Source organism: Ovis aries, chromosome 22, assembly GCF_016772045.2.
Source record: "Ovis aries strain OAR_USU_Benz2616 breed Rambouillet chromosome 22, ARS-UI_Ramb_v3.0, whole genome shotgun sequence".
In the NCBI taxonomy this organism is placed as follows: domain Eukaryota; kingdom Metazoa; phylum Chordata; class Mammalia; order Artiodactyla; family Bovidae; genus Ovis; species Ovis aries.
The window spans coordinates 9,047,787-9,075,545 of NC_056075.1; the positions used below are offsets into that span (position 1 = coordinate 9,047,787).

A 27,759-nucleotide genomic window follows, 5' to 3' on the forward strand; every position below is an offset into this window, starting at 1 on the left:
TTACCATTTTCAGGGTCTGGACTTGCTTACTCAACTTGGTGAATAGGAGCAGCGCTTCAGCCCGCCCATCTGCAGCAGGAGGAAAATATTGTAGGCTCCAAAGGAGTGATTGCATGTAGACCCCTTAGTCCCAGGCCTGGCACCGAAAATGCAGGCCGGCCTTGCCCATCGACACTTCTTCATCAGCCTCATCGATGATGATGCTGGTGCAGGAAGACCTAACAGTGGAGGCCGACCTGGGCCTGGGCCTCAGTCCCCTCACTTGGAATACCATCTTGAGAAAGTCTGAAAGCCTCCACTGCTTCACGGGAGAAGGCAGGATTCGATGCCTGGGGCGAGGGGTGCAGGCGGCTTAAGGCAAAGGTCAGCGGAGCGCAGAGTGAGAACCAGAAAATGTTAGCCCTCGCTGTGATCACTGCCCAGGAAGACCAGCTGGGGCCGCGGCGCCCACGGAGGACCCTGCCGACCAGCTTGGCGGTTTCCAGCAGGTCCCAGAGGCAGGACGCCTTCCTTGAGAGGCGCACGGCTGGGGTGAGAGGTGAGGGGACGCTCAGGCACCCGCTGGGAGTGGGAACTGGGAGACGCGGACTTGACCTCCGACTACGCGCGGGGCGTGTCTGTCCGCGCCTTCGGCTGCAAGGTCCTGCCTCCAACCGCGGCGGGCCCAGCGGAGCCGCTCCCGGGAGTCGGGGGCCGGGCCCGGGACCCCGCCCAGGCGGCGGCGGGTACCCTGGGCTGGGCGCTGCTGGCGGGGCCGACGGGGCGGAGAGGAGCGCGGCGGGAGGAGCGGGAGGAGGGGGCCGGTCAAGGGAAGTGCGACGTGTCTGCGGAGCCTTTTTATACCTCCTTCCCCGGGAGTCCGGCAGCCGCCGCCGCGCGAGCGTCCTAGCGCCTCCGCTCCAGGGCTGGGCTCGAGTTCCAGCGCGCCGGGCACCGCCGTAGCCAGCCAGCATGTCCGAGGTCAAGAAGCAGAAGACGGTAGGCTGCTTCGCCTGCCGCCCTCCTCCGCTCTCGGCCCCCGACGCTCGGATCCCATCCTCCCCGGGAGGAGGCGAGCAGCCCGGGCGCGGAGGCTGGGGAGGAGGCAGGGGCTGGAGGGAGGCGGGCGGGAGAGGCGCCGCCGGGATTCCCGGGGCAGCCCCCGCGGGGCAGTCCCTCCCCGCCCCGCGCCGCGGGGAGCCTGCGCCCGGCCCGGCTAGACCTCCGGAGCCGGAGCATGGGCCCCCGTCCAGACAGGTCCAGAGATGGGAAATTTCCTCTCTTCCCCCGAGAACTTTTTCTGGACCCGTCTTTTCTTCTGAATGGACTCCGCACGGGTCCAAGCGCTGGGGGCTGAGGGCCTGAGGGGACCCCGGTCCTGCCAGGTCTGGACGCTGGCGACACTCAGGGACAGTCACTGGGGTTTTGTCCACGGAACCTCCTCGGAGCAGACTTGAGTGACAGACGTTCATAAAGGGAAAACTACGGCTGTCTAGACGAGGGAGGGAAATTGCCTTTCTACACACGGGCAGGGTTCTAGCTCCTTGTTGGGATAGGATGGCACCTTAAGTTCAGCCATGGGGTGGGGTGGCACGGGGGGCTCCTCAGCCTGGGGGAGTGAAATGAGCGGACTGTTTTGAGGCGGTTCAATTTTATCCACAATGAATCCAGGTCGCCCCCATTTGTAGGAAATAGACGGTTGATGAAAAGTTCCATTCCCACTTAGTGACAGGGGCTCCTGTAAATTCTGCATCCTTAAAAATGGCAGTGATGATCAGAGACTCTTTTAAAGCTGGAAAGAACCTCGTATAGACAGCATTGGGGCCACACCAGGGGTGGTGTGCAAGCCAGCCTCTGATGGCTGAACACTCATCTTTTTTTAACTACCAGACTGAAAACCTCAGGTGATTATGGAGGTCAGGGAAAGGGCTGACCTCTCTCAAACAGATTTGTGCTTGGCACATGGTAGGTGGTCAATAAATGTTTTATTACTTATACTTATCACTGAAATCTCTTTGAGGTGTTTTTGTGGCAGAAGAGATGAAAAAACGTAAATTGGGGAAGGGGAGTGGAGGGGGCACACAGGGGCTAGGAGTGTGGGCTTGAGCAGCAAGGGAAAGGAGATGGGGGCTCTGTGGTTTCAGGGACCACACAGCCCTCAGGAAGGTCCAGGAGGAAGGAGGTATCTATTTGAGAAGTGAGAATGGTCAGGATTCCGTTGCCCTTTATAGGAGCGATTTTAAAGTGGGGAGTCTCTTGGTATTATATTTGAAAACACTGAAGTGCAAATCACTTGTGTTTTATTTCCTATTTAATTGTATTAATTTCTGTACCATTCTAAATGGTGTCTTCTAAGCGACAAGCTGCTGAGGCACTTAGTAGCTTTTTATATCAGTGAGGTTTCAATTATTACCTCCAGCATCAAGAATTCCTTCCAAATGAGATTGCTTTCATAAGCATCAGTAATGAAGGGGCAAGCGGTCTCTCCCTTTCTTGCCTCCAGTCAGCAAGAGCCTGTGACGTGAAAGGCTTGAAAACAGGGGCTTTACACACAAATCATGGCAACTGCACGGACAGAGAGAGTGAGAAACTTGAGGACCAGAAGATTTTATTTTTGTATTTACTCATTTCACTTCAGTTCAGTTCAGTCGCTCAGTCGTGTCCGACTCTGTGTGACCCCATGAATCGCAGCACGCCAGGCCTCCCTGTCCATCCCTAGCTCCCGGAGTTCACTCAGATTCACCTCCGTCGAGTCCGTGATGCCATCCAGCCATCTCATCCTCTGTCGTCCCCTGCTCCTCCTGCCCCCAATCCCTCCCAGCATCAGAGTCTTTTCCAATGAGCCAACTCTTCGCATGAGGAGGCCAAAGTACTGGAGTTTCAGTTTTAGCATCATTCCTTCCAGAGAAATCCCAGGGTTGATCTCCTTCAGAATGGACTGGTTGGGTCTCCTTGGAGTCCAAGGGACTCTCAAGAGTCTTCTCCAACACCGCAGTTCAAAAGCATCAATTCTTTCACGCTCAGCCTTCTTCACAGTTCAACTCTCACATCCATACACTACCACAGGAGAAACCATAGCCTTGACTAGACGGACCTTAGTCGGCAAAGTAATGTCTCTGCTTTTGAATATACTATCTAGGTTGGTCATAACTTTTCTTCCAAGGAGTAAGCGTCTTTTAATTTCATGGCTGCAATCACCATCTGCAGTGATTTGGGAGCCCCCAAAAATAAAGTCTGACACTGTTTCCACTGTTTCCCCATCTATTTCCCATGAAGTGATGGGACCTGGTGCCATGATCTTCGTTTTCTGAATGTTGAGCTTTAAGCTAACTTCTTCACTTTCCACTTTCACTTTCATCAAGAGGCTTTTAGAACCCTCTATTTTTTTAATTTGAGGTGTGTGTGTGTTTTGCATAGGATTAAATTAATAGCACGACTTGGGAACTTTTATATAGCTGACATGATTATAATGCAGGGGACCAGTACAAGTCCCCCAAAGTGCCAGATAGATACTATTGGGTAAAACGAGGCAGCTGTAAATGCAGCTGAAATCTCTCAAGCTTTAAATGTTAACGCAAACTGTGTTTTGAAACTTTGCAGGCCAAAACAAAATCTGCCCACATGTGCGACCTCTGAACTAATCAATTATTTGAAAAATGAGTCTTGCTGTCCTAGGAAGCTTTCCTGGAAGTGAGTCTGTGATCTGAGTTTCTGATCTTTTTCAGAAACTCACAGAAATCATTGCCTTATTTTCTATATTGTCAACTGAGGATGTCAATTCACACCCCAGTGACTGCAGTCACTCTAAATATTTGTTGAGCCCCTACTGTGTGCCAGACAGTCTACTAGGACAAACGCATTGTCCCCGGATATATATATGTATATATATATATATATATTTTTTTTTTTTTGGCCTCACTCTCTGGATGAATATAGCCTTTCAGTTCAGACCACTCTAAGAAGAGTAAGTACTTGTGGTTTAAATGTGAGAATGTAAGATGATTTTCTCACAAACTTGAAAAACTAAAAAAGGAAAAGTTCTGTTATGAAGGAAGGTAGTACTTTCCTGCTGTGTTAGGCATCTTTACCATGGAAACCAAAGACAGCTAGGTGTCACAGCCCTCCCCGCTACCCTTGACTTCCCTCCAAACTTGGCCACCTCCCATCCCCTCGACACACACATCGATCCCAGGAGAAGGAAGGAGGCAGACAGCAGGGTCCTTTCTTCTTGAAGCATTTAGCATTTTTCAAGGTCCACAGACAATGTTATTATGTCCTGGAGACAACCAATCTGAAAACTCTGAGAAAGTCAACTGAGATATTAAAGCATTTCCTAAAGGGTCAAAGAAGCCAGTGTTTGGGAGGGAGTGAAGAGCTATTGAAAAGTTAAAACTCCCCATAAATGTAAGCCATTATTCATCTTTTATTATTTTAAAGATTCTGTACAATATCACATTATTTTCCTGGAAGTGGCTACTTTTAAAGCTATTTGAAGATACTGTGTGAGGCAAGGCATGAATTTCCAACTGGAAGGAAGGAGAAACAAGTACTTCCTAGAGGCCAGGCCCTTTGCCTCATCCTTATAGCAGCCTTTACCCAGAAAATGGAGCCTCACCTCTAGGAGAGGAGAAATGCCAGCAGCAGTTCAGGATTTAAATTCAAGTTTGTCCAGGGGCTTCAACAGTGATCCAGTGGTTAAGACTCCAAGCTTGCATTGCAAGGGGCACATGTTTGATCCCTGGTTGGGGAACTAAATTCCAGTTTGTCCAACTGTGAAGTTCCTGTTCCTTTAGTCCCTCTATTTCTCAGGCCCATACATTTTCTCATCCATAATGACTTGCAGTTGCTGTGAGGAGTAAATAGCCCCTAAACACTGTCTCACTCAGTCCTAGACCCATATGCAGTCGCTACTGTTACTATTTTTTATTATACTATATTGTCTTGGTTTGCCCAGCAAGGAGAAGAATGTACAGGTCAGACCATTCCAAAGGCTCAGTAAATGACAACCATCAGAATATCTAATGACAGCAAACAAATACAGAAGTAGAGAGGTGATGACTTGAATTCTAATTGTAAAAACTGAATAGAAGATAAAGGTCAATAATTAGTGCAGGCTTACCAGAGAAACCCAAATAATCAGCAAGATTTTGTCAACAACCTTGGCCAAGAAAGGCAATCTATATATAAGTAAATATTATACCAACTTCTCTCCACCCTTCCTGCACCTTCAGCTATTTCCAGATTTATCTTAAAATTAATGCTGTCCGATTCATGCTGTTATTCCACGATCATCTCTTTGGACTTTTGCCGTTAAAGATAAATGTAGCTAACTATGAGTTTTGTATCTCTGAGATAGTTATCTTTATCTTTCAGCCCTTTGTCTTCCTGTTAGTGTACGTGGTTATCTGGTTTGCCTAGGGGATAATTAGACTGAACTCAAACCTGGAAACCTGAGGGGATGAGAGTCCGAGAAAGGAATCAGTGATGTCAATCTTGGCCTTAGATTACTGTTTATTTCAAAACCTGTCACTAAATAATAATGGGCACTGTCTTTGTGTTTGGAAGTCTTCAGAAAACACAGAAAGGGAAGGTAAATAAACATACATGTAATGCCATTTCAACTAGCCTTTCATCACTTGGGTGCTTTGCTCCTGACAAGTGAAATGGCATGTTATCTCGGCAATCCTACATACAGCCTGGCACCGAGTAGGTGCTCAATAAATATTTTTTTCATATTAGGCTATAAAATTGATTCATGGATGAATTTGCTTTTGGACATCTCTATTGTTAGATTTCTCCCAGCCCCTCTTATCTGTCTGCTCTCATGTGCGGGCTCATTTTTGCCTGGAAATCCATCAGTACCACTGAAAACTTACCTGCAGGGATTCTTGAGGCTGAGAGTGAATACCTCCAAACCCCACCCCAGAGGAGTTACTTTCGTTTCTGCCAGATGCCTGGTGACGCTACTACTCGGGCACTACTTTGGGATTCTCCAGGAAAGAATACTGGAGTGGGTTGCCCTGCCCTTCTCCAGGGGATCTTCCCAACTCTGGGGATCAAATCCGCGTCCCCTGTATCTCCTGCAATGCAGGCAGATTCTTTACTCACTGAGCCACCTGGGAAGCCCCCTTTAACCTAAAGAAAGAAAGTGAAGTCACTCAGTCGTGTCCGACTCTTTGTGACCCTGTGGTCTGTAGCCCGCCAGGCTCCTCTGTCCATGGGATTCTCCAGGCAAGAATACTGGAGTGGGTTGCCATTTCCTTCTCCAGGGGATCTTCCAGGTACCATCTAAAGTTTTTTAGACCACCCAGGTGATGAGAGTTTGAGTTGCACTTTTACACACAGGGACCAACTTGTGCACGCAAGTCCTCATGAACCACCTACCCCTTTTGTACCCCTTCAGTGTCAAGGCAGCCGTCCCTGCAGTCTCTTGGAGTGGGAAGTGACTTAATTCTGGTTCACTCTTATTTTTAGGGAGTGACTCTTAGGAACCTCAGCCTAGGGCAGACAGCAGCCTTTTCATTCTCCCCACTTGCGTATGTTCGAGGCTTTCTTGTCTCTTTCACCTCCGCTGCGAGGTTGTCAAAATCAGTGCAGATCTGCCCCTGGTAGGACAGAAGCCCCTTGTGCTTGCTTACATCTGAGGTTCTTGCTTTCCTGCAGATTTTGGCCAGGTGGTTCCTTACTATCTCATTGGCTATTTGATGTTTCTAATTAGGTTATTTTATATTATAACCTGAATTTTATTTTTTAATTTTTCTGAAGCCTTTATTGAATTTGTAACAGTATTGCTTCTGTTTTATGTGTTGGTCTTTTTGCCACAAGGCATATGAGATCTTAGCTCTCTAACCAGGGACTGAACCCACAGCCCCTGCGTTGGAAGGGGAAGTTTTAACCGCTGGACTATTAGGGAAGTCCTCATAAACTGCATTTTAAATTTGTTTTTATGGAAAGATTGCATGGTTTAACCTAAAACCAGCATTGGTGGAAACAAAAATCTCTGCCTTTTCTCGATTCCTGATTATCATTAACTTATGATGTGTATATGGAGAGGGCAATGGCAACCCACTCCAGTACTCTTGCCTGGCAAATCCCATGGATGGAGGAGCCTGGTAGGCTGCAGTCCATGGGGTCACTAGGAGTCAGGGACGACTGAGCAACTTCACTTTCACTTTCCACTTTCATGCATTGGAGAAGGAAATGGCAATTCACTCCAGTATTGTTGCCTGGAGAGTCCCAGGGACGGGGGAGCCTGGTGGGCTGCTGTCTATGGGGTCGCACAGAGTCGGACACGACTGAAGCAACTTAGCAGCAGCAGGATGCGTATATCATACCTTTCCCTTATACCTATAACACTTATAAAAGGAGTACTTTCAGAACAAGTAACCTTAAGTTGGGTTGCTAGTCAGATATATTTAATTGAATCCTTTTTTCCCCTACAAAGTGCTAAAGTCTGGGCTAGAGGGAGAGAGGGTTGGTGCTCACCTTATCTTAGAGTTTCTGCCTATATGGACATCCTTAGAGCTGTGCATTGTCCTGTCTCATCCTCAGCTGTTGGTCCAGCTCAAGGGCATTCCTGTCTGAAAGCCCCTTCAGTTCAACACCTCTCTTTGCTTCTCCCATGCTCTTGTGGGTACCCTGAGGTCACTACACTGCAACTCTTGGGGTATCTCGGTGAGGCTATCGAAGATATTTGATGTTGTCCCCTGACTTCCGGAAGGGAGAGAGCTGTGCTCCTACTCTGGTGTGACCACGCTGTGACTTGGAGCAGCTCTAGGGGCTGCTCGAGTCTATCCCTGTCCCCTCTCCCTAGGGGGTCTGTCCAAGATCAGAAGCACAACCAGTGCCCCCTCCTTTCAGAGTCCCCAGAGCTAGCTGACTCCTCTTCCCCCAAGACCAGCGCCAGGCCCAGAACACCGCTCCCCTTCTCAGGCTCACACTGGCATCTGAGCTCCTTCTGCTTCTGATAAATATTAAACAGAGCTTTTCCAGAAAGGTTATTTAGCATTAACATTGGGTTCCTTACAAATGTGGTCTTCTTGTTCCTCTTTCGTGCCTTTTGATCATTAAATATGTCTTTTCAATTTAGAATAAATTGGCACACAAGATGGAAATATCTTTTTCTATCTGCAAAAGAACCATTGTATTAAAACCTGACCTCTAAGTTGCCTCTGATAATACGTGGTGTGTAAACTGACTTTCATCAGTTGGCTGATGTGACGTCCTTTAAAATCTAATCAGAAGCTCTTTCTGCACTTTACTTTTACTCTTGAAGTGGATTTTGCCAGTACTGGTGTTGTGAAAACATGACTGCAGCGTAACCATGGCAAGCTCAATCTGTCTAGCACCAAATAAATTTTGGCCAAAAAAAAAAAAAAGTTACCTGTTATAAAACTTCCCTAAAATATATCAAATACTAATAATGAAGAGTGATCATTTCTATGCTAGGTTAGTATTTGTTTTAAATATATAGTTAACATCTTTGTATGTTTTGTTATAAAAACACGGATTTTTATCTACCAAGCATCTATGTTCAGTCTAATAGTACAATTACTTTTTCTTTTCTTTTTAACGTGTGCCAAGTGTGGGCTCGAAAAATTATTTGCAGACTTTGTTTGGAGACTTAAACCACCTACAGTGAAGATTTTGTCTCCGTTACTTCATTCATCTGTACCTTTCCCAAACACTTATTTGTGGGTAATTTGTCTTTTCTCAACTTATAGCAAAATAAGCAACTAAGATGTTGGTGATGATTTTTATTTTTATATATTTCCTACTGTTAAAAACCTGAATTAACTTTTTGGTCCTCTACTATAATCCCACTTTGTTTTCCTTCTAGGGCTCTGAAAACCTTTCTTTTTCTTTCCTGTCTGATCCTCACTTATGAATTTGTTCACTTCATTTACTCAACAGATATTTTTTAAATACCCACCTAGGACCTGTGCTTGCCATAATTTACCAGAGCTACCAAAGCCTTATATTCGTTAATTATAGTTTTTTAGATTGTTCAAATACTGTCTTTAAACTACTGTAAGCATAGCATTTACATTTTTCTAATTGCAACACCCCACCCACAAACTGTATATTCTTTCAACCTTCTGCCCAGTCAGTATTACAGTGGCCTTGAGCCAAAAGCAATAAAATTCTCAACTGATTTTTCATACGTTAAAAAAAATATTTTTCTCCCCCAAATTAAAATTTTAAATTATTTACTTTTTATTCAAGTTGTTCCTACTTTAAAAATGTATTTTTTCCCCAAGACCCCTAGCATTTTCCTTCTGGGAGAAAAATGAAGAGCCCATCTTCAAGCCATACAGGTTGATACACAGAGCTTTGCTGAGGCACATGACTGTCTTCCTGGCCAGCTGGTGGTGATACCACCAATGAGCTGGAACTCTGCTCACATAACTACAGGCCTAGCACTTTTCTCTTTTTTTTGCATGCCCTTGAAAAGAGGCCCTACCCATTTTCTGTAGCTCTGTCTTTTCTTTTACATACTGGGAAATATTTTACATTAAAAAAAAACAAACAAAAACTTCAAGTTGGTTATCAGTGAATCACAGTTACACTTTAAATTAGCTTTAGCATCTTGTTCTGATATTCTGAAGATAGAAAGCATGGACCAGAGAGAAGTGTTTGAAAAAGGAAGGACTACCCTGTTGGTCCAGTGGTTAAGACTCCATGCTTCCGCTGCAGGGGACACAGGTTTGATCCCTAGTCAGGGAACCTAAGATCCCACATGCTGTGAGGCATGGCCAAAATGAATGAACACATAATTTTTTAAAAAGAGAAAAGAATGTAATTGACCGTTTTGGAATATGTTTGATGGTCCAGTCTGTTTCTCTTTAGAAAATTCAACTTATACCCTCTTAAACTCCTCAACCTCACTCACTCTTTCTTAAGCCTTCTCAAGCAGTTTAACCATTTTATCAAAAAAAAAGAGAAAAAAGATAGTAATGATTGCATAGTGTGCAATACAGATAAATTTATATGAGGCAAATTTGAGGCAAAGTCAGTTGTACATTGAATCCTCAGTTCTGGTTGTAGAATTTCCAGTTTTATCTCTTAATCCCTTCATTTCCATTGTTTCCTAAGTTCATGAAGTTGGTTACACATAACTATGTGGTCCAGCCAGCTAAATCTAACTAAATTGCTGAGTTCCAATATTCTTTTACTGAATAGTATGAGTAAGTACAGCTGTTGGGCCCTTGTGCCGCTAATACAACAATGCTTTAAGTAGTTACTAAAAAAAAAAAAATTAAAAAACTTGCATTCCTCTATTGTGTTTAAATTCACCATGCACCTGACAACTAATGAAACATAGATATTAAAATTCTCTCTCTGGGATTTGCATATTTACCAGGAGTTTCGATTTTTAGAACATGTTTTGTTAGAAAATTCCTGCTCTGCTGTGACTTATCTCTGCATCGAGCCCTTATGATGTGGGAGGCTTTGCCTCTGCATTAACTCACGTAGTCCTCACGGTCTCCTGAAGGAAGTTGGTGAGCAAATAGTCAGGAGGGAACTCATTTAACTGAAATAAGGCTTTAGAGAGTTCCCCACAGGAGAAGCTAAAATCGTATTAGCTGCTCTGTGGTTAAGAAGTTGTTTATTTCATAGAGGGAATGAGACAAACGCCAAGAAGCAAACGCAGTAGGATTAGGCAGCTAGTAATATACTACTGTTTCATTTGTAAAATATTTTGGCAGCTGCCTACAGCTAATATCTCAAGATAGTAATAATGAATTCTATTAAGAGACATTCCCCAGCACTTCTGTAAAAAGAGGAAATGGCACATGTGTGCAAACACATGTTACCCTTGCTGTCACAGACGCTTCTTTTCTTATGGTGACATAAAGCGAATAATTGGGAAGTAAATTTTCTTTGTGCTCAGACTCAACAAGTAGGGGTAATAGTTTTTATTGCCTAGTTTTACCACTGGGTCAGTATTCAACAAATGTGAACGGAATGATTTGTTTCCACTAAAGCTCCTAATACCTGAGCCAAGTTGTAACTGTGATTTGTCGATGATAAAAGGAAACCAGGCCGCCCGTGTGTTTTTCACAAAATAAAAATTTGACCTAGCTGGAAGTCAAGGCTTAAGGATGTTGGCAAACCGGATAATGCTTCCGTTTTCACTGGGGACCAATAAGGAGTGCCTGGAAATTGTGAGATCGTGAGTGACAGTTTCCAAGATGTTTGGAAGAAGTGTTTTGGGGAGTTTGTCTCATTCTGTCATCATCGGTTGGAAAAGTTTAAGATTTCAGCAATCCTGAGCTATAGCCTCAGGGACCGCTTCTAGGAGGGCCTGGATTCTGATTGTCAGAAGACCATTGTGTTAAGAGGCCAGGGCCCATGCTCACAGGGAAGAGAGTGGCATTGGCTGCCCGTGATTGTAGGGGCTGAGATGGAAGCCCTTTAGTAGAGAGAGTTTACCTCATTTAAAGGAGAAGGAAATGGCAACCCACTCCCCTATTCTTGCCTGGAGAATTCTATTGACAGAGGAGCCTAGTGGGGAGATTGCAAAAGAGTCAGACACGACTTGGCGACTTTATTTAAAGGGGACTCCCAGGTGGCTCAGTGGTAAAGAAACCGCCTGCCAAACAGGAGACTGGGGTTCAGTCCCTGGCTTGGGAAGATCCCCTGGAGAAGGAAATGGTAACCCATTCCACTATTCTTGCCTGGGAAATCCCATGGGCAGAGGAGCCCAGTGGGCTTACAGCCATGGGGTCTCAAAAGAGTTGGAGACAACTTGGTGACTAAACAACCTTGTTTAAGTAACAGGAGTGGTAGTGACAACATAGAAATTAAACCACAAAATCCATTGCTTCACAGCGTGAAACACCTTGGATACAAAATTCTGTCTAAAGGATGTGTTGTCTCTGCTTAGCTATTCAGTGAATGGAAAAATCCGGTCATAATGAACACCTGGTTTCTTTTATTTTCTTCTCAGTGTTAAGGCTCTGGTTTAAAAAGTCCTTTACACTTCACGCTATGATATGTATTCCTTTTATTTTATGTTCACTCAAATCTCCATTTGATTGACAACAACATGAACGTCCTAAAAAGATAAAACTTCAGAGATTTCCCTTTATACAAGCATTTTTCTTAGCTCTCAAATACACCAAACATTTTAAAGTCTCTTTGAAGAAAGAACAGAGAAGATGTGTTATCTCCCCTTTTCTTTTCATTTTTGAAATTATTTTCTTCAAAGTTAAAAATTTGAAAGTGTCTTATATTGGAATATAGCCAACTAATAATATCGTGATAGTTTCAGGTAGACAGCAAAGAGACTCAGCCATACATATACGTGTATCCATTCTCCCCAAACTCTCCTCCCATCCAGGCTTCCGCGTAACATTGAGCAGAGTTCCCTGTGCTATGCAGTAGGACCTTATTGGTTATCCATTTAAAATAGAGCGGTATGTACATGTCCATCCCAAATTCCCTAACTATCCCTTCCTCCCACCCTTTTCCCCAGCAACCATAAATTCATTCTCTAAGTCTGTGAGTCTGTTTCATAGAGAAGTTCATTTGTATCATTTCTTTTTAGATCCTGTGTATAGGGGATGTCATAGCGATATTTCTTATTCTCTGACTTATTTCGCTCGACATGACACTCTCTAGGTCCGTCCACGTTGCTGCAGATGGCCTTATTTCACCCTTTTTAATGGCTGAATAATACTCCATTGTATGTGTGTACCGCGTCTTCTTTACCCAGTCCTCTGTCAATGGGCATTTGTGTTGCTTCTATGGCTTGGCTGTTGTAAACAGTGCTGCAATGAACATTGGGCTGCACGCATCCTTTCAGATCATGTTTTCTCTGGGTATATGCCTGGGAGTGGGATTGCAGGGTCATATGGTAGCTAGATCCCTCAAGGCTGAGGAAGGAAACTTGTTGGTCCAGCTAGGTTTCTAAATAGGAGGAGGGAATAAGCATTTATTCAGGGACTTTCGAGGCAGTCCCTCATGTCCTCCTCATAGTAATCTATGGAGTAGTTGATGTTTTTATCCCCATTTTATAGTTGAGAGCAGTAGAGCTTACTGATAGGAAATAACTTGCCTTAGGACGTACCAGTGCAAGTGTCAGGGCTGACTCCCTCCTAATTCTAATGCCCTGTTTTCAATCTTTCTTTTCTCTTTCATCTGTTAATGTAACAGATGTCAGGTACACTACAATTGTCAAAATGAAGATTATTCTGATGATTGAAACACACATAAACTGTCTTTGTGGATGCAGATGAAGGCAGGGAAGAAACCGAGAAGATGAGGTGGTCGCTTTGAAAGTGACTTCTCGGGGGCTTTTTGGAATGTTGTGTGTAATCTTTAAAAGATGTGGATTTGAGCAAATGCTGTTAAGAGGCAATAAATGTTAGTCTGGAGGAGGCTCTGCAGCCATTTTTAGAATGGTAGTGTTTGGAACTGAACCCAGCGTTTCACCTCAATAATACAAAGCTTCAGTGTTCTAGTGGGTGAATGCATACACTCAGGAATAAGTGTCCTTAGAAATAATCACAGTGACTTACATGTAACTCTAGACCTGGCCTTGTTCATTATGTGGGAGCTGCACAGTTGAGCATTCATGAGTTACAAGTTCCCAAAGCCCCACAAGCTACGGGCCTGTTCTCTGGACGTACTAGAGGTTTCACTGACATTTCCCCAGCTCAGCACAGAAGTTTAATCTTTCATGGTTCAAGGGGCCTGTGTCATATACACAGCCTCATTACCAGAACAAATTGCAAAAGAATATGAAGAAAATACACCAAGGTAATGAAACACAGCCTTCAGCGGAACACTTACAGGGCTAGTATTTAGAAGGGCAGCTAAGACCTGTGCTGAACACTGTACTTGTGTGGTTCAGAGCATCTTCTGAAGGTAGTTACACATTTCTAGGGGACTCCACTTGATATGCGTTGTGTTTCCATGAGGGTAATTGCCACCTCCCAGAATTACTGCGAGGTTACTCTGGGTATTCATGATACCTTTCTTTCATCATGCTCATCAAGGCTTTTTCATAAATTCTTTTTAATTATCCTAGCAGCTCTCTGGAATAGGTGGGTAAAAGTATTATAAATCTTTACTAAAATAAAGTGATGTTAAATATTCCCTAAGGCCTTCTTATGAGCCCATATAATAACAGAGATAACCCAAGTTTGCTGAGTTTAGTTGGCCTAGTACTTCATTTTGTCTCAGAACAGACAGACGCCCAGGGACACCTGAATGATATTTGGAATGAAGTCTTTCTTATTGGGACCAAGATAACTGTGTGCTGTGAAACACGATATGGCCTCATTTTCATTCTGAGAGCTGGTGCTGTGAACACTATAATAGAGGAATTAAGTGATTCAGCTAATTATACTCTGGTTTTTTTTTAACATTCACCTGCAAAACTAGCATGTGATCCCTGAAATAGAGAAGGTTATATGGTAAAATTTTTCTACCTTTATTTTGATGTGATGTATGTGTTTATTTTAATGAGACTGGAAACTAAATCATTTCTTTGCTGCTGATTAATGTTGGATCACCTTCTTATTTCCATGAGACATAAAAATTTTGAAGTATGTCTACATGACAGCACCCTGCTTGGATCTGTGTATAGCTGCTATAAAGTACAGAAAGAGTTATTACCTTAAGAAGCTGATACAGACAGGGGCTTGAGGAAAGTGAAGGACGCAAGAGTCAAGGAGATATCTAACTTGATCCCGTAGACCAGGAGTTAAGAAATTCAGTCCTGTGGCCAAATCCAGTCCAGACAATTTTGGTATAACCTGTAAGGTAAGAACGATTTTTAAAAAGTTCTGGGGAACTCATTGTCTGTCTCCTTTAATGATATCATTGAAAATATTGTTCATTAATTACAACACATGATATACTCTTCATAAAGATCTGTGGAAGAAATTTCTATTCCGTCTTAGTATCAGTAGCAGAAAGGTGGTATTTTTTCTGAGGTTTTTTTTTTTTTTTTTTTGTATAATCCTTTGGGACCTGTATACTCCATGACTGTCCAGGTCAGTCCGCTTCAAGATGCCTGCCAGAAAGCTCGGAAGTGGGTTTGTGGCTCATTTTCTATTTTTGTGCCAGTTTTGTGCTTGGTATCACTCATGTTATGCCCCTGCGTTGTTTTCTCTTTTCTTTTTCACATCTACTCAGAAGTGAGGCTTTGCTATGCTTGATGGATCTAGTAAGTCATGAACATATATTAAACATGACACATATATTAAACACATTAAAACATATGTTAAAAGGACTTACCCAACAGTCCAGACTTCGCCTTCCAATATAGTGGGTATGGGTTTGATCTCTGGTCAGGGAACTAAGATCATACATGCCTCATGGACAAAAAAATCCAAAACATAGAGCGGAAGCAATATTGTCATAAATTCAAAAAATACTGTAAATACAAATGTTTTAAAAATATATGTATATTAAATTAAAAATAAGATGTATTGAAACTTTAGCTCCAGAAACTCACAGAGTATTCCTTATGGTCTCATCTCAGAGAACTCTTCACCTTTTCCTGACTGTTCTATGACTTTCCAGGGCTTTGTGTCTGTAGGACCTTATAGAAACCAATCCTGAAAATGCTTATTAAGTGCTTTGTGGTCTAATGATTTGTCCTTGCTGAAGGCTTATCAGCAACCCCCCTGAAGCTGGATAAAGATGTAGATCAGATGTTCTTCATATAGAGTCTAGAGGACTTAGGAGGGTTGTGAACTTGGATGGAGAAATTATTTTTATAACCTATAATAGAAATTTATCACTTCCTTCAATGATGATCACAGACAACAAATCATCACATTATTAATAGTGCTTGTGATTATGTCAACAGTAGAAGACACAGATATTTTCAGATCCCATAGTTTGTTGCTTATGTTTCTGATGTCTTGAAAATTTCTGTGTTCTTTATTTCTCTGAAAATAAGATAATTATTATAGCTACCCATCTAAACATCAGTATTTTTTTATTTAATACCCTGATAAAGAAGTATATTTATTACTGCCCTGTAATTTTTTTAAAAATTGCCAACAGTAATTCATTTTTTCCTTTGCAATCCTGAGTGTTTTATTTTATGCATTTAAAAACATTTTTCTGAGAAGGGTCAATAGACCACCAAAGGAATTCTTCTAAAAGGATAAGAAAGTTCTGCACATGAGCACACCCACGTAGGCCCACACACACAGTTTTTACAAGCATTTCCAGAGGGTTCACAGAAGTCCAGACAAGGTTCATATCTAATAAGCAGTTTAGAAACTCAGGCCCTGTTAGCTAAAATCCATGATAGAAGATCCGCATGAGGGGGGGGGGTTATTTTATTTTTTTGAGGCTCAGTTCAAATGAATCACTTCTAGGAATCAACCTACAGTGCTTAGTCATAATCTTCGACATAGTATTGATTCCGGCTGTCATCATTTAGAATTATCTTTCATCCATTAAGCAAGGAATGGACACATCTTCATAAAGATAATCTCTTGGCTTTTGCCATATCAACTCTTGACATTTTTCAGTGAGGAATTACAAATTTGCTACTTCGGGGACTTCCCTGGCTGTCTAGAGGTTAAGAATTTGCCTTCCAATGCAGAGGACTGAAGTTTGATCCCTGGTTGGGAAATTAAGATCCCACATGCCAAGGGGCAACTGAGCCTGCATGTCACGTGAAAAGATCCCACATGTCACCTGATGACCTGATGCAGCCAAATAAATAAATAAATATTTTTTTAAAAATCTACCACTTTGCACTCTTTGATTTCTAGTTTGTATTGGAAAGAGCTTTGAGTCTTTGAATGGTCAGAGGTGGATATGTACATATTTCATAAATTTGGAATTGGATAAAGAGTACAAACGCCGCCAGATGTTAAGTACATGAAACTTTTCCTGTCGTTCTGTTCTGCGTGGTTTTGTTGGTGGTGCCTGTAGTAATCGAGCACATGTTTTTGTCCATGAAGCCCCGGCTCGAGCATGTTCTTTGTTTGTGAAGCCCTGGCTCATTGAGAGTGTCATTCTCTGCTGATATCTGTGTGCTGTGCACCCCTGGTTAGGAGCTGCTTTACACTAGCATGGCGTTTATGTGCTCTTCTGTCCCTTTGATGGTACTGGAATTCTGAACTCTCTCCTTATTTTATTGAGATATGAGGGGGACCTTAGAGATTATCTAGTCTGCTGTTTCTCAACTCTGCTAAACTTTACAAAATATTGATGACACCACTCCCAGAGAAATGGATTGAACTGGTCTGCATGGGGCTCTTCAAAACTTGGGTAAGAGGTTCCTTGGTCTGGCCTGGCTAGAGAAGCATCACCTAGTTTACTTCCTACCCCATACAAATGTGGAGCATGGCAACATGCCTGAGGTCCTCCAGCTAGCTAGTAACAGATGGGTTTTCCCTACTTCAGAATGCTATTCGCTCTTTAAAGATTTTTTTTCCCCCCCAAAAAATGCTAGGCCATTTACCAGCTAACTCAGACTTTTGTGATGGCCACAATCCTCATGGAATATTTATGATTAAATAGTACAACTGCAATATTTAAAAACTTGCCATCCTTGTCCTATTTTAACATTACCTAATGAATAGACAGCTTTCTGGAAAAACCTGGAGATCGTTCTTTCTTAGTCAGTTGTTTCTGGCTGTGGTAACAATTTATCCCTGGACATTTGCCCCATTCCTGAATCACAATTAAGAGAGTGGCTTATTTTTGTAAGTAGCTTATAATTCTTAATAGTACAAGTCTCTAGACCTTTCTGTTGAACCTAATGTGTCCCGGTGGGAATAAATCTAAAAAGAGCCCCTTGTCACATTTGATGGCTTTGAATATTAAAGATCCACGTTGGAAGAACTCTCCAAAAATAAGCCTGCCTTTCCATGTGATTTGCCAGCATAAATCCAACATTTCTGGGAAATACATATAAGTACCTCATCAGCAGAAATGCTATTCATTTATATATTTCATGCCTATCATCTGAACTTACTAAAGAAAGAAAGTGAAGTTGCTCAGTTGTGTCCGACTCTTTGCGACCCCATGGACTGTAGCCTACCAGGCTCCTCCATCCATGGGATTTTCCAGGCAAGAATACTAGAGCGGGTTGCCTTTTCCTTCTCCAGGAGATCTTCCCAACCCAGGGATTGAACCTTTGGGTCTCCCGCATTGTAAGCAGATGCGTCTGAGCCACCAGGGAAGTTACTAAATGAATCAACTTACTGAAATGAATCAAATCAATTTATAACCATTCTGACTTTTTCACCCACACTGATACACTTCTTGCCTTGTTTTATCTGATCAAGGATTTTGGTCAACTTTTATATATCTCATTGAGCTTAAAAATTAATAACGCTTTGCCTTATATAACACATCTTCACAGAGATTATTCATTCTTAATGCAGTAAATGAGAGGGGAAAAAAACAGATTTAATATAGATAATAGGTTTAAAAAGATTATATGACTCAAGCTAGTGCAATTCCTTTTTTCTAATTTATTTTTTATTGCAGTATAGTTGATTGACAATGTTGTGTTAGTTTCAAGCGCGCAGCAAAGTGATTCAGTTTTATGTATGGGGGGAGAGAGAGAGGCAGAGGGAGAGGGAGGCGGGGGAGAGAGAGAGCGCGAGCGAGAGAGAGCCACCCTCTATTCTTTTTTAGGCTCTTTTCCCATATAGATTATTACAAAATATTGAGTATAGTTCCCTGTGCTATACAGTAGGTTCTTGTTGGTTATTTATTTTATATATGGCAGTGTGTATATTCTAATACTATCACTCAGTCATGTTTGACTCTTTGTGACCCCATGGACTGTAGCCCACCAGGATTCTCTGTCCATGGGATTATCCAGGAAAGATTACTGGAGTGAGTTGCCATTTCCTCCTCCAGGGGATCTTCCTGACCCGGGGACTGAACCCACATCTCCTGAGTCTCCTGCATCATACATGAATTCTCTACCCGCTGAGCCATAGAGGAAGCATATATTTTACTCCCAAATTCTTAATTTATCCCTTCCCCTGCTAATGACAATTCTTAAATCAATGGCCCGTTTTCTGATCTACAGTTGGTTTCTTTGTGACAGAAGCTTCCATTTATCTTCTTTCTCCTTCTGTCTCATTTTGAAATGAGTTTGGTTATAACTATTTTGAAAAAGACCCTGATACTGGGAAAGATTGAGGGCAAGAGGAGAAGAGGATGACAGAGGATTAGATGGTTGGATGGTGTTACGACTGAGCAAATTCCAGGAGATAGTGAGGGACAGGGCAGCCTGGTGTGCTGCAGTCCATGGGGCTGAAAGAGTTGAATACAACTTAGCGTCTGAACAACAATTTTGAAAACAATGTGTCCATATATATTAAACGTAACAAAATTCAAATTCTCCTTTTCCTATAATTGTCTTTAAAACTATCAGGACAGAAAATAAACTTCACCTATAGCAGGTCAGAATATCTTAGAATCAAAAATGACATAGATTAACTGGCTTGGCCTCTAGTAACCAGGATAGAGAAGAAAAGGGGATTCTATGCTAAGCCCTCTCACCATCCCTGTGGAGAATCAGCACGGAGAATTGCCTCCCCGGGAAAAAGCTGTGTTTCTTTTCTAGATCATCTTCATTTTTGCAGGCAATTTAATTTCAAAATTTTGTAGAGTAGAGTCCCTTTATCAAGTTACTCTGGGAGAGCTATCTGCTTTCTCTTTATGGGACAACAACATTATCTATGCCGTGCATAAAGTTTATGCTATACACATGCGTGTGGATTGCACTTTGAACCACTCCATATCTAGGGCTGATTCTAGATCTGTACCTGCCAAAGGATAAACGTTTAAAAAACGTGATCACAGAGATGAGAAAACAGTCTTTTTTTAAAAGCTATGCTTAGCCTTATGAATATAGATAAGCATTTTAATGAATTAATTTTGATAAGACTTGATGGAAGAAAGATTTAAGCATAGAAAAATAAAACCAAAAAGCTACAAGAAAAAAATATGAATCTTACGATCTCATAGTTGGGAAGACCTAAGTATGACACAAATTCAGATACCACACACACACAAATACATGTATAAAATTTTTTAAATTAAAATAAAAGACAACAACCTGTGGGAAATTTTATAACTCAGAGAAGACGTAGTTCTGCTTTTCAAAATATACAGCATTCCTACAATTCAATATTTTAAATTATCAACAATCCAATAGGGGAAAAATTGTGGGAAAAGAATATGAAGTTCACAGAAGAGGAAATGCAAATGATTCTTAAATATATGATAAGATGCTGAGTCTCATTTATTGTAAGAAACACAAATTAAAAGTATGAGATTGAGTTTTTCACCTATCAGACTGGCACAGGTGAAAACTTAACATATTGGCAAATGTGTGAGAGAAAAAACATTCTTATACATTGCTCATGAGATATATATATATTAGTAAAATCTCCATAAAGATGTTTAGAAATGTCTATTAAAATTAAAACTTTGAGCATATTCTTTGAGCTAGCAATTCAAATTCTAGAACTTTTTTCTATAGAGATCTTGCACATGAGTGAGATAACTTATATATAAAGATATTCTTGGTAGCGTTTTGTAACAAAGGGTTGCTGCTGCTGCTGCTGCTGCTAAGTCGCTTCAGTCATGTCTGACTCTGTGCAACCCCATAGACAGCAGCCCACCAGGCTCCCCTGTCCCTGGGATTCTCCAGACAAGAACACTGGAGTGGGTTGCCATTTCCTTCTCCAATGCATGAAAGTGAAAAGTGAAAGGGCAGTCGCTCAGTCATGTCTGACTCTTCACAACCCCATGGACTGCAGCCTACCAGGCTCCTCCGTCCATGGGATTTTCCAAGCAAGAGTACTGGGGTGGGGTGCCATTGCCTTCTCCAAACAAAGAGTTGGAAACAGCCTAAATATCAATGAATAGGAGGATTGTTTTAGTACATACTATGTTCCCTTCTGTTATTACTGTAATATATACATAGTACAAATTAATTTGTCACTGTTTAAAAGAATGAGGTATCCCTGAATTATACCAATCTGGAAAGATTTCCAAGCATTTTATTAAGTAAAAAGGGCCTGATACAAAAGAGTGTCTGGTTACATTTGGGAGAAAAAGGAAAAAAGATGTATATAGTTATAAGCACATAGAATATCCCTGGAAGGATACATAGTAAATTAATAGTATTTCTGCCTGCAGCAAAGAGAACTGAGTGGCTGGGTAGGAAATTTACTTTTCAAAACGAGAAAGCTGTATTTATCTATCTTTCTAGATAAGGTATATAGAGTCAGGAACTGTGAAGGGTCTGTGATTTTATCCCACTTGCAGTCTAATTACCTTGCCATAATTTCATGGATAGTGGCAGAAAAGAGCTCCTGAGTCAGAGACAAAGGGCTTTATTACTTATAGCACAGCAATCATGAGCATCAGCTTTCGTGTTGGTTTCTCTTGCCCCCATCTCCCAAAAGGGGCATGCATCTAGATGGATACCTGCACGAACAGTGAGCCATATTTCAGGAAAGAGACTGTAAGTGAAGGGAACCTCAGTCTTTTTCATGATGGGCAGTAGGGAGGCTGGGCTTCCCCGGTGGCTCGGTGGTAAAGAATATGCCTGCTGATGCAGGAGACACAAGAGACTCGGTTCAGTCCCTGGGTCGGGAAGATCCCCTGAAGAAGGAAGTGCCAACCCACTCCAGTATTCTTGCCATGAGATCATGGACAGGGAAGCCTGGCTGGCTACAGTCCATGGGCCGCAAAGAGCTGGACATGACGGAGCACACACACACACAACACTTGCCCTTTGTTCTGGAGGGGATGCTATCTCTCTCAACCAAGACTATTCACTATACAAACATCCTTGAAAAGATAATCTGAAATAAAAAGCAATTAACGCTCTGCACAGCAAAAGATGGGCAGCGACACAAGAGAGCAGTGGAGAATTATCTGAATCTCTTATTTATTTGTAATGTTGCGCATTCATATACATTTATGGGCTTTTTCGGGGGTTGGATATCTTATATATTTTATAAATGTATATATACACACATGCATTTGGCCACTCGGTGCAGCATGCAGAATCTTAGTTCCTTAACCAGGAATGGAACCCGTGCCATTAAGTCTTAACCCCTGGACCACCAGGGAAGTTCCCATATATGAGGTTTGAAGACTAACAGTAACTTGATCATTTGAGCCTCTCAGATAAAGTGTGTGGAGTGTGAACTCGTTGGTCATTGGTCACGTTACTAGGCCCAGATCTGGTGTCACTTAACTACCTCGATCAAAGAATGCAATGGCCACAAACTGCACTCTGCACCCGGTCCCCTACTATAAGGGTGAGTTGCTGGTCAGGAGGAGCCCCAACCAAGAGTAAGGGCCTGCATGAATTGCCACAGCTGCTTCTCCCCCACTGCAGCAGACAACAGGAGCTGCCGCTTTGGGCATTGCAGTACTCTCACTTTGGGGGATTAGACCCATTATTTTCTTTAGCATTGGAGTGAATGCTAAAGAAAGTGCGTCCTTTATTTGGCTTCATTTAGCTCAATTTCACACTAAAATCAGTTTTAGGCCTTTCCTTTGCAAAGTATGAATTGAAAATGGGTGATGAGGAGGGAGAGACTTTCTTGGCTTTGGCACCTGGATAACAAAGTAGCCCAGGAACAAGCTTTCATTCATCCGTGGGACACACTGGATTTGTGTCTTAGAGTTCAGGGTGGGCCCAGAGGAGTCACGGTGGGTCTGTGAAGGGATGAATTAGCGTCCTGTTAGAAAGGTGCTGAGCCCCTTCTCAGTCACCTTGAATGCCCTCTTTTTGCAGCAGCCACAGCAGTGGCCCATATTTTTAAACTTTTTATTGAAGTATAGTATATGTATATGAAAGTATATAAATCTTAAGAGTCCTGCTCAATACATTTTCAAAAAGTGAATATAGTTGTGTAACCAGCACCTGGATTAAGAAACAGAATACTATCCGAATCGCAGAAGCCCCTTTCAATTGCTAACTCTTCCTCCACAGGTTATAATCTGATTATTTTTGCTTGTACAAGTTCAGTTCAGTTCAGTTCAGTCCCTCAGTCATGTCCGACTCTTTGCGACCCCATGAATCACAGCATGCCAGGCCTCCCTGTCCATCACCAACTCCTGGAGTTCACTCAGACTCACGTCCATCGAGTCCGTGATGCCATCCAGCCATCTCATCCTCTGTCGTCCCCTTCTCCTCCTGCCCCCAATCCCTCCCAGCATCAGAGTCTTTTCCAAGGAGTCAACTCTTCGCATGAGATGGCCAAAGTACTGGAGTTTCAGCTTTAGCATCATTCCTTCCAAAGAACACCCAGGGCTGATCTCCTTCAGAATGGATTGGTTGGATCTCCTTGCAGTCCAAGGGACTCTCAAGAGTCTTCTCCAACACCACAGTTCAAAAGCATCCATTCTTCGGCGCTCAGCCTTCTTCACAGTCCAACTCTCACATCCATACATGACCACTGGAAAAACCATAGCCTTGACTAGACAGACCTTAGTTGGCAAAGTAATGTCTCTGCTTTTCAATATGCTATCTAGGTTGGCATAATTTTTCTTCCAAGGAGTAAGTGTCTTTTAATTTCACGGCTGCAGTCACCACTGAGTACAAATAGAATGGCGTACCATGCACTCTGTATATGGCTTCTTTTGCCCCAGGTTATGTCTCTGAGAGTCCTCCATATTGCTGTACTGTTTGAGCGGGATTGGAATTTGTTTACCCTTATTGCTGCATAGCAGTCATTCTCAGTCAGGGTGATTTTCTCCTTGGGACATTTGGCATTGTTTGGAGACACTTTCTTGAGGTTACAACTAGGGAAGGAGGGAAGTTACTGCTAACCATCTTATATTGCACAAGACAGCCTCCCACAGCAAAAGCCCAAAATGTCAATAGTGCTGAGGTTGTAAAACCCTGCTGTATAATAATAATATCCCATCATGTGAATATACCACAGTTTATTTACTCACATATTTCTTAGAGCCTCAACTATAGCATTCATGAACATTATACAACTCAGGCCTGGCTTCAAAATTCTTGAAACCATGGTTACCACAGTCTCATCAAAATAAAAAATTACCAAATAAGATATGCTTTTTATACTTAGAATAAGTGTCAAAGTCAAAATGAATTACTATGTACAGTCTTAGTCATAGACAAAAATTGTGTATTTTGGAATCACTACAAGAATTTGAAGAGATTCTGAATGAGAAGGTAGAATGTGCTAAATCCAGGTTTTTACCAAAGAATAAAGATCTGAAGGACTGTTGTTAAAAACATCTTTATTGAAATAAATTTACATATCATAAAATTTATATAATTTATTAAATAAATATACAAGGCAAAGATTCTGAGTAGATTAACAGAATTGTGCAACCCTCACCACAATCCAGTTTTGGAACATTTTCGTCACACCCAAAAGATCCCTTGTGCCCATTTGCAGAGACTGCTGTTTCTACCCTGACATCATTACTTCATTCTTTTCATGGCTGCATAGTATTCCATTGCATGGATATGTCACGTTTTGTTTATCTGTTCACAAGCTGATGGACATTTGGGCTGTTTCCAGTTGTGGCTATTATAACAGATGAACATGACGGTTTTTAAAATTGAATTATACTTGATCCACAATGTTGTGTTAATTACTGCTGTACAGAAAAGTGATTCAGGTAAACTATGTACACTCTTTTATGTTGTTTTCCATTATGGTTTGTCGTAGGATATTGAATGTAGCTCTCTGTGTTATACAGTAGGACCTTGCTGTTTATCCATTCCATATGCTAAAGCTCACATCAGCTAACCCCAACCTCCCCCTCCATCCTCTCCCCAGCTCCCTCCCCTTGGCAACCACCACTCTGTTCTCTGTCTGTGATTCTGTTTCTGTTTCACAGATAAGTTCATTTGTGTCATATTTTAGATTTCACGTATAAGTGATCAGTTCAGTTCAGTTCAGTCACTCAGTCGTGTCTGACTCTTTGTGACCCCATGAAGCGCAGCACGCCAGGCCTCCCTGTCCATCACCAACTCCCGGAGTTCACTCAGACTCACGTCCATTGAGTCAGTGATGCCATCCAGCCATCTCATCCTCTGTCGTCCCCTTCTCCTCCTGCCCCCAATCCCTCCCAGCATTGAGTCTTTTCCAATGAGTCAACTCTTTGCATGAGGTGGCCAAAGTACTGGAGTTTCAGCTTCAGCATCATTCCCTCCAAAGAAATCCCAGGGCTGATCGCCTTCAGAATGGACTGGTTGGTATATGGTATTCATCTTTCCCTTTCTGACTTACTTCACTTAGTATGATAATTTCCAGGTGCATCCGTGCTGCTTCAGATGGTCTTATTTCGTTCTTTTTTTATGGGTGATTAGTACTCTATCGCATAAACGTACCACATCTTTATCCATCCATCTGTTGATGGATATTTAGGTTGTTTGCATGTCTTGGCTGTTGTGACTAGCGCTGCTATGGACATAGGAATACATGTATCTTTTTGAATTATAGTTTTGTTCTGATATGAGCCCAAGAGTGGGATTGCTGGATCATATGGTAATTCTAATTTTAGTTTCCTGAGGAACCTCCGTATTGCTTTCCACAGTGGCTGCACCAAGTTACATTCTCACCAACAATGTAGGAAGGTTCCCTTTAAAGAATTTTGAAGCATAGCTAGGTAATTGGCAAACACAAGTAGGCTTTTGAAGGAAGGACATGATTCTGGGTCAGATAATCTGCATCATTTTCAAGGATAATTTGACTAATTAAAAGAAAACAGGAAGGAAAAAAGACAGGAGAATGGCATAAGGAGTATTAGGCTTAAAGGAAAAGGAAATCCCTGACATTTAACCATACAGACGCTAGCATTTTTGGAGGAATTTTATAAACAAATAGGCTAAACTACAGGGCAGTGAAGCTCTGCCTTAAAGAGAAGGTTAAGAATAATTGGTTGTACTCAGAGAAGTCATTAAACATGCCTCATTTTAGTATCCTGTGATAAAATAAATCATAACTTCAAAGGATAGACTACTACCAGAATGGATATACAAGGGACCAGTGTATCCATTAATAAAGAATGATGTAGAGAAAGGGCACTCAGGTGAAGTCAGGCTTATACTTCATAGGACTATAAAGATCACAGACAAAAGCAGCAAGAAAGTATTCTTTAAATCATAAGGCTATCTTCAACAGATATTAAGGCTTGTGTGTTAGTTGCTCAGTCGTGTCTGACTCTTTGAGACCTCATGGACTGTAGTCTGCCAGCCTCCTCTGTCCATCGGCTTTCCCGGGCAAGAATGCTGGAGTGGGTCGCCATTTCCTTCTCCAGCAGATCTTCCCCGTCAAGGGATCAAACATGGGTTTCCTGCATTGTAGACAGATCCTTGATCATCTAAGCCACCAGCGGAGCCCTATTAAGGCTTACCCCTTACTAAAGAATCCACCTGCAGTGCGGGAGACCTGGGTTCGATCCCTAAGCTGGGAAGATCCCCTGCAGAAGGGAAAGGCTACCCAGTCCAGTATTCTAGCCTGGAGAATTCCATGGACTGTATAGTCCATGGGGTCGCAAAGAGTTGGACACGACTGAGTGAACTTCACTCACTTACTAAACACAGTAAGACTCCTGAGGCCAAACACAGGGAAATTGGTCACTGAGAGTCAAAGGGATTTCCTAGAGGTAGAATTGCCTCCCAAACACCAATGGAATGGAGAGCTCCCAAAGTAATGAACTGGTAGCCAAGCCCATCACCTTCACTGAAGGTGTTCGAACAGTAGGAACCTAGTCTCCAGACACATGGGATCATGTGGCTTCGTGGAATGAAAGTTGTTCATTTTATTAGACCTGCATAATTACCCAGTAGCTGTGCTTGTGAGGTGTCAGGTGAGAATGAAGAGGGTCAGAACACTTGCTGATGGGTTCCCTCTCTTTTCCTCCCCTTCTCCTCCCTCATTCCTTCCAGGGGATAACTTTTAAAAAATTATATACAAAATTCTTAACATAACAACTCAATCTCTGTTTTGCAATAGAATAAACAAGATAAGGGACTTTTCACATTACAAAAAGACATCCTTTTCAAGGATTTTTTTATACAGCTTACATATTCCAAAAGGCAAAATGAAGCTGACCTGTTTAAAAACTAAGATAAAACAAAGCTTATAAGTTTTTCCCCTTATATTAGTAGAAAGGTAGTTAAGCTATATCACAAATTCAAGCTCATATTTTTGGTGAACCTGTTAGTGTTTTCCAAGTTTATTTGGCCAATGCCCACTTTTTTATTCCCACAGAAGACAAAGTATCCCAAGAGACAAGCTGGAGAATGCAGTCTGTGAGATGTTAATATGGCCAGACTTCATCATTTATGGCTAGTGCCTATTTACATTACAGATTGAACTCACAAATGAATCTAGTTAGTTTAGATGAGAAATTGAGTAGTCCTTCATGCCCATTCAACAAACTGCCAGATTTTTCTAGTGCCTCCAATGAGGTGGATTGACTCTACTTTAACTGACCATAAATAATGTGATGTCCAGCACCACTCATCAGTCAACTGCATTGCTGCATCCTCAGTGTTCCAATCAGCCAATCTAAGCTGAATGAATATTTGTTGTCTTTAGTATGTTTACATTCAGGCTCAGTATGGGCATACTCTGGCTGCCAGAAAGCATGCAACCCTTGTAAATAACAGAGAAAACAAAACTAAAGTCTAACATTGGAAACTGTAAATGACATTCATAAATCATGTTTTTATCATATCAACTCAAAGAAATTCAAGTGTACATTACTATCCAGGTTCAACAAACATCTTAAGCAAGAAAGAAAGGGAAGAGA

The 27,759-nt window shown here is 42.1% G+C and overlaps 1 protein-coding gene across 2 annotated transcripts in view; it reads left to right on the plus strand.

Annotated features, from left to right (window-relative positions):
* The first annotated feature begins 864 nt into the window (after window positions 1-864).
* The window catches only part of PAPSS2 (3'-phosphoadenosine 5'-phosphosulfate synthase 2), a 103,834-nt gene continuing 76,939 nt past the window's right edge, over window positions 865-27,759 (plus strand). For both annotated transcript variants that reach the window (XM_042238674.2, XM_027960364.3), the window contains exon 1: window positions 865-978. In XM_042238674.2, the coding sequence (XP_042094608.1) occupies window positions 952-978 (27 nt within the window). In that variant the 5' untranslated portion in view covers window positions 865-951. The remainder of the gene's footprint in view (window positions 979-27,759) is intronic.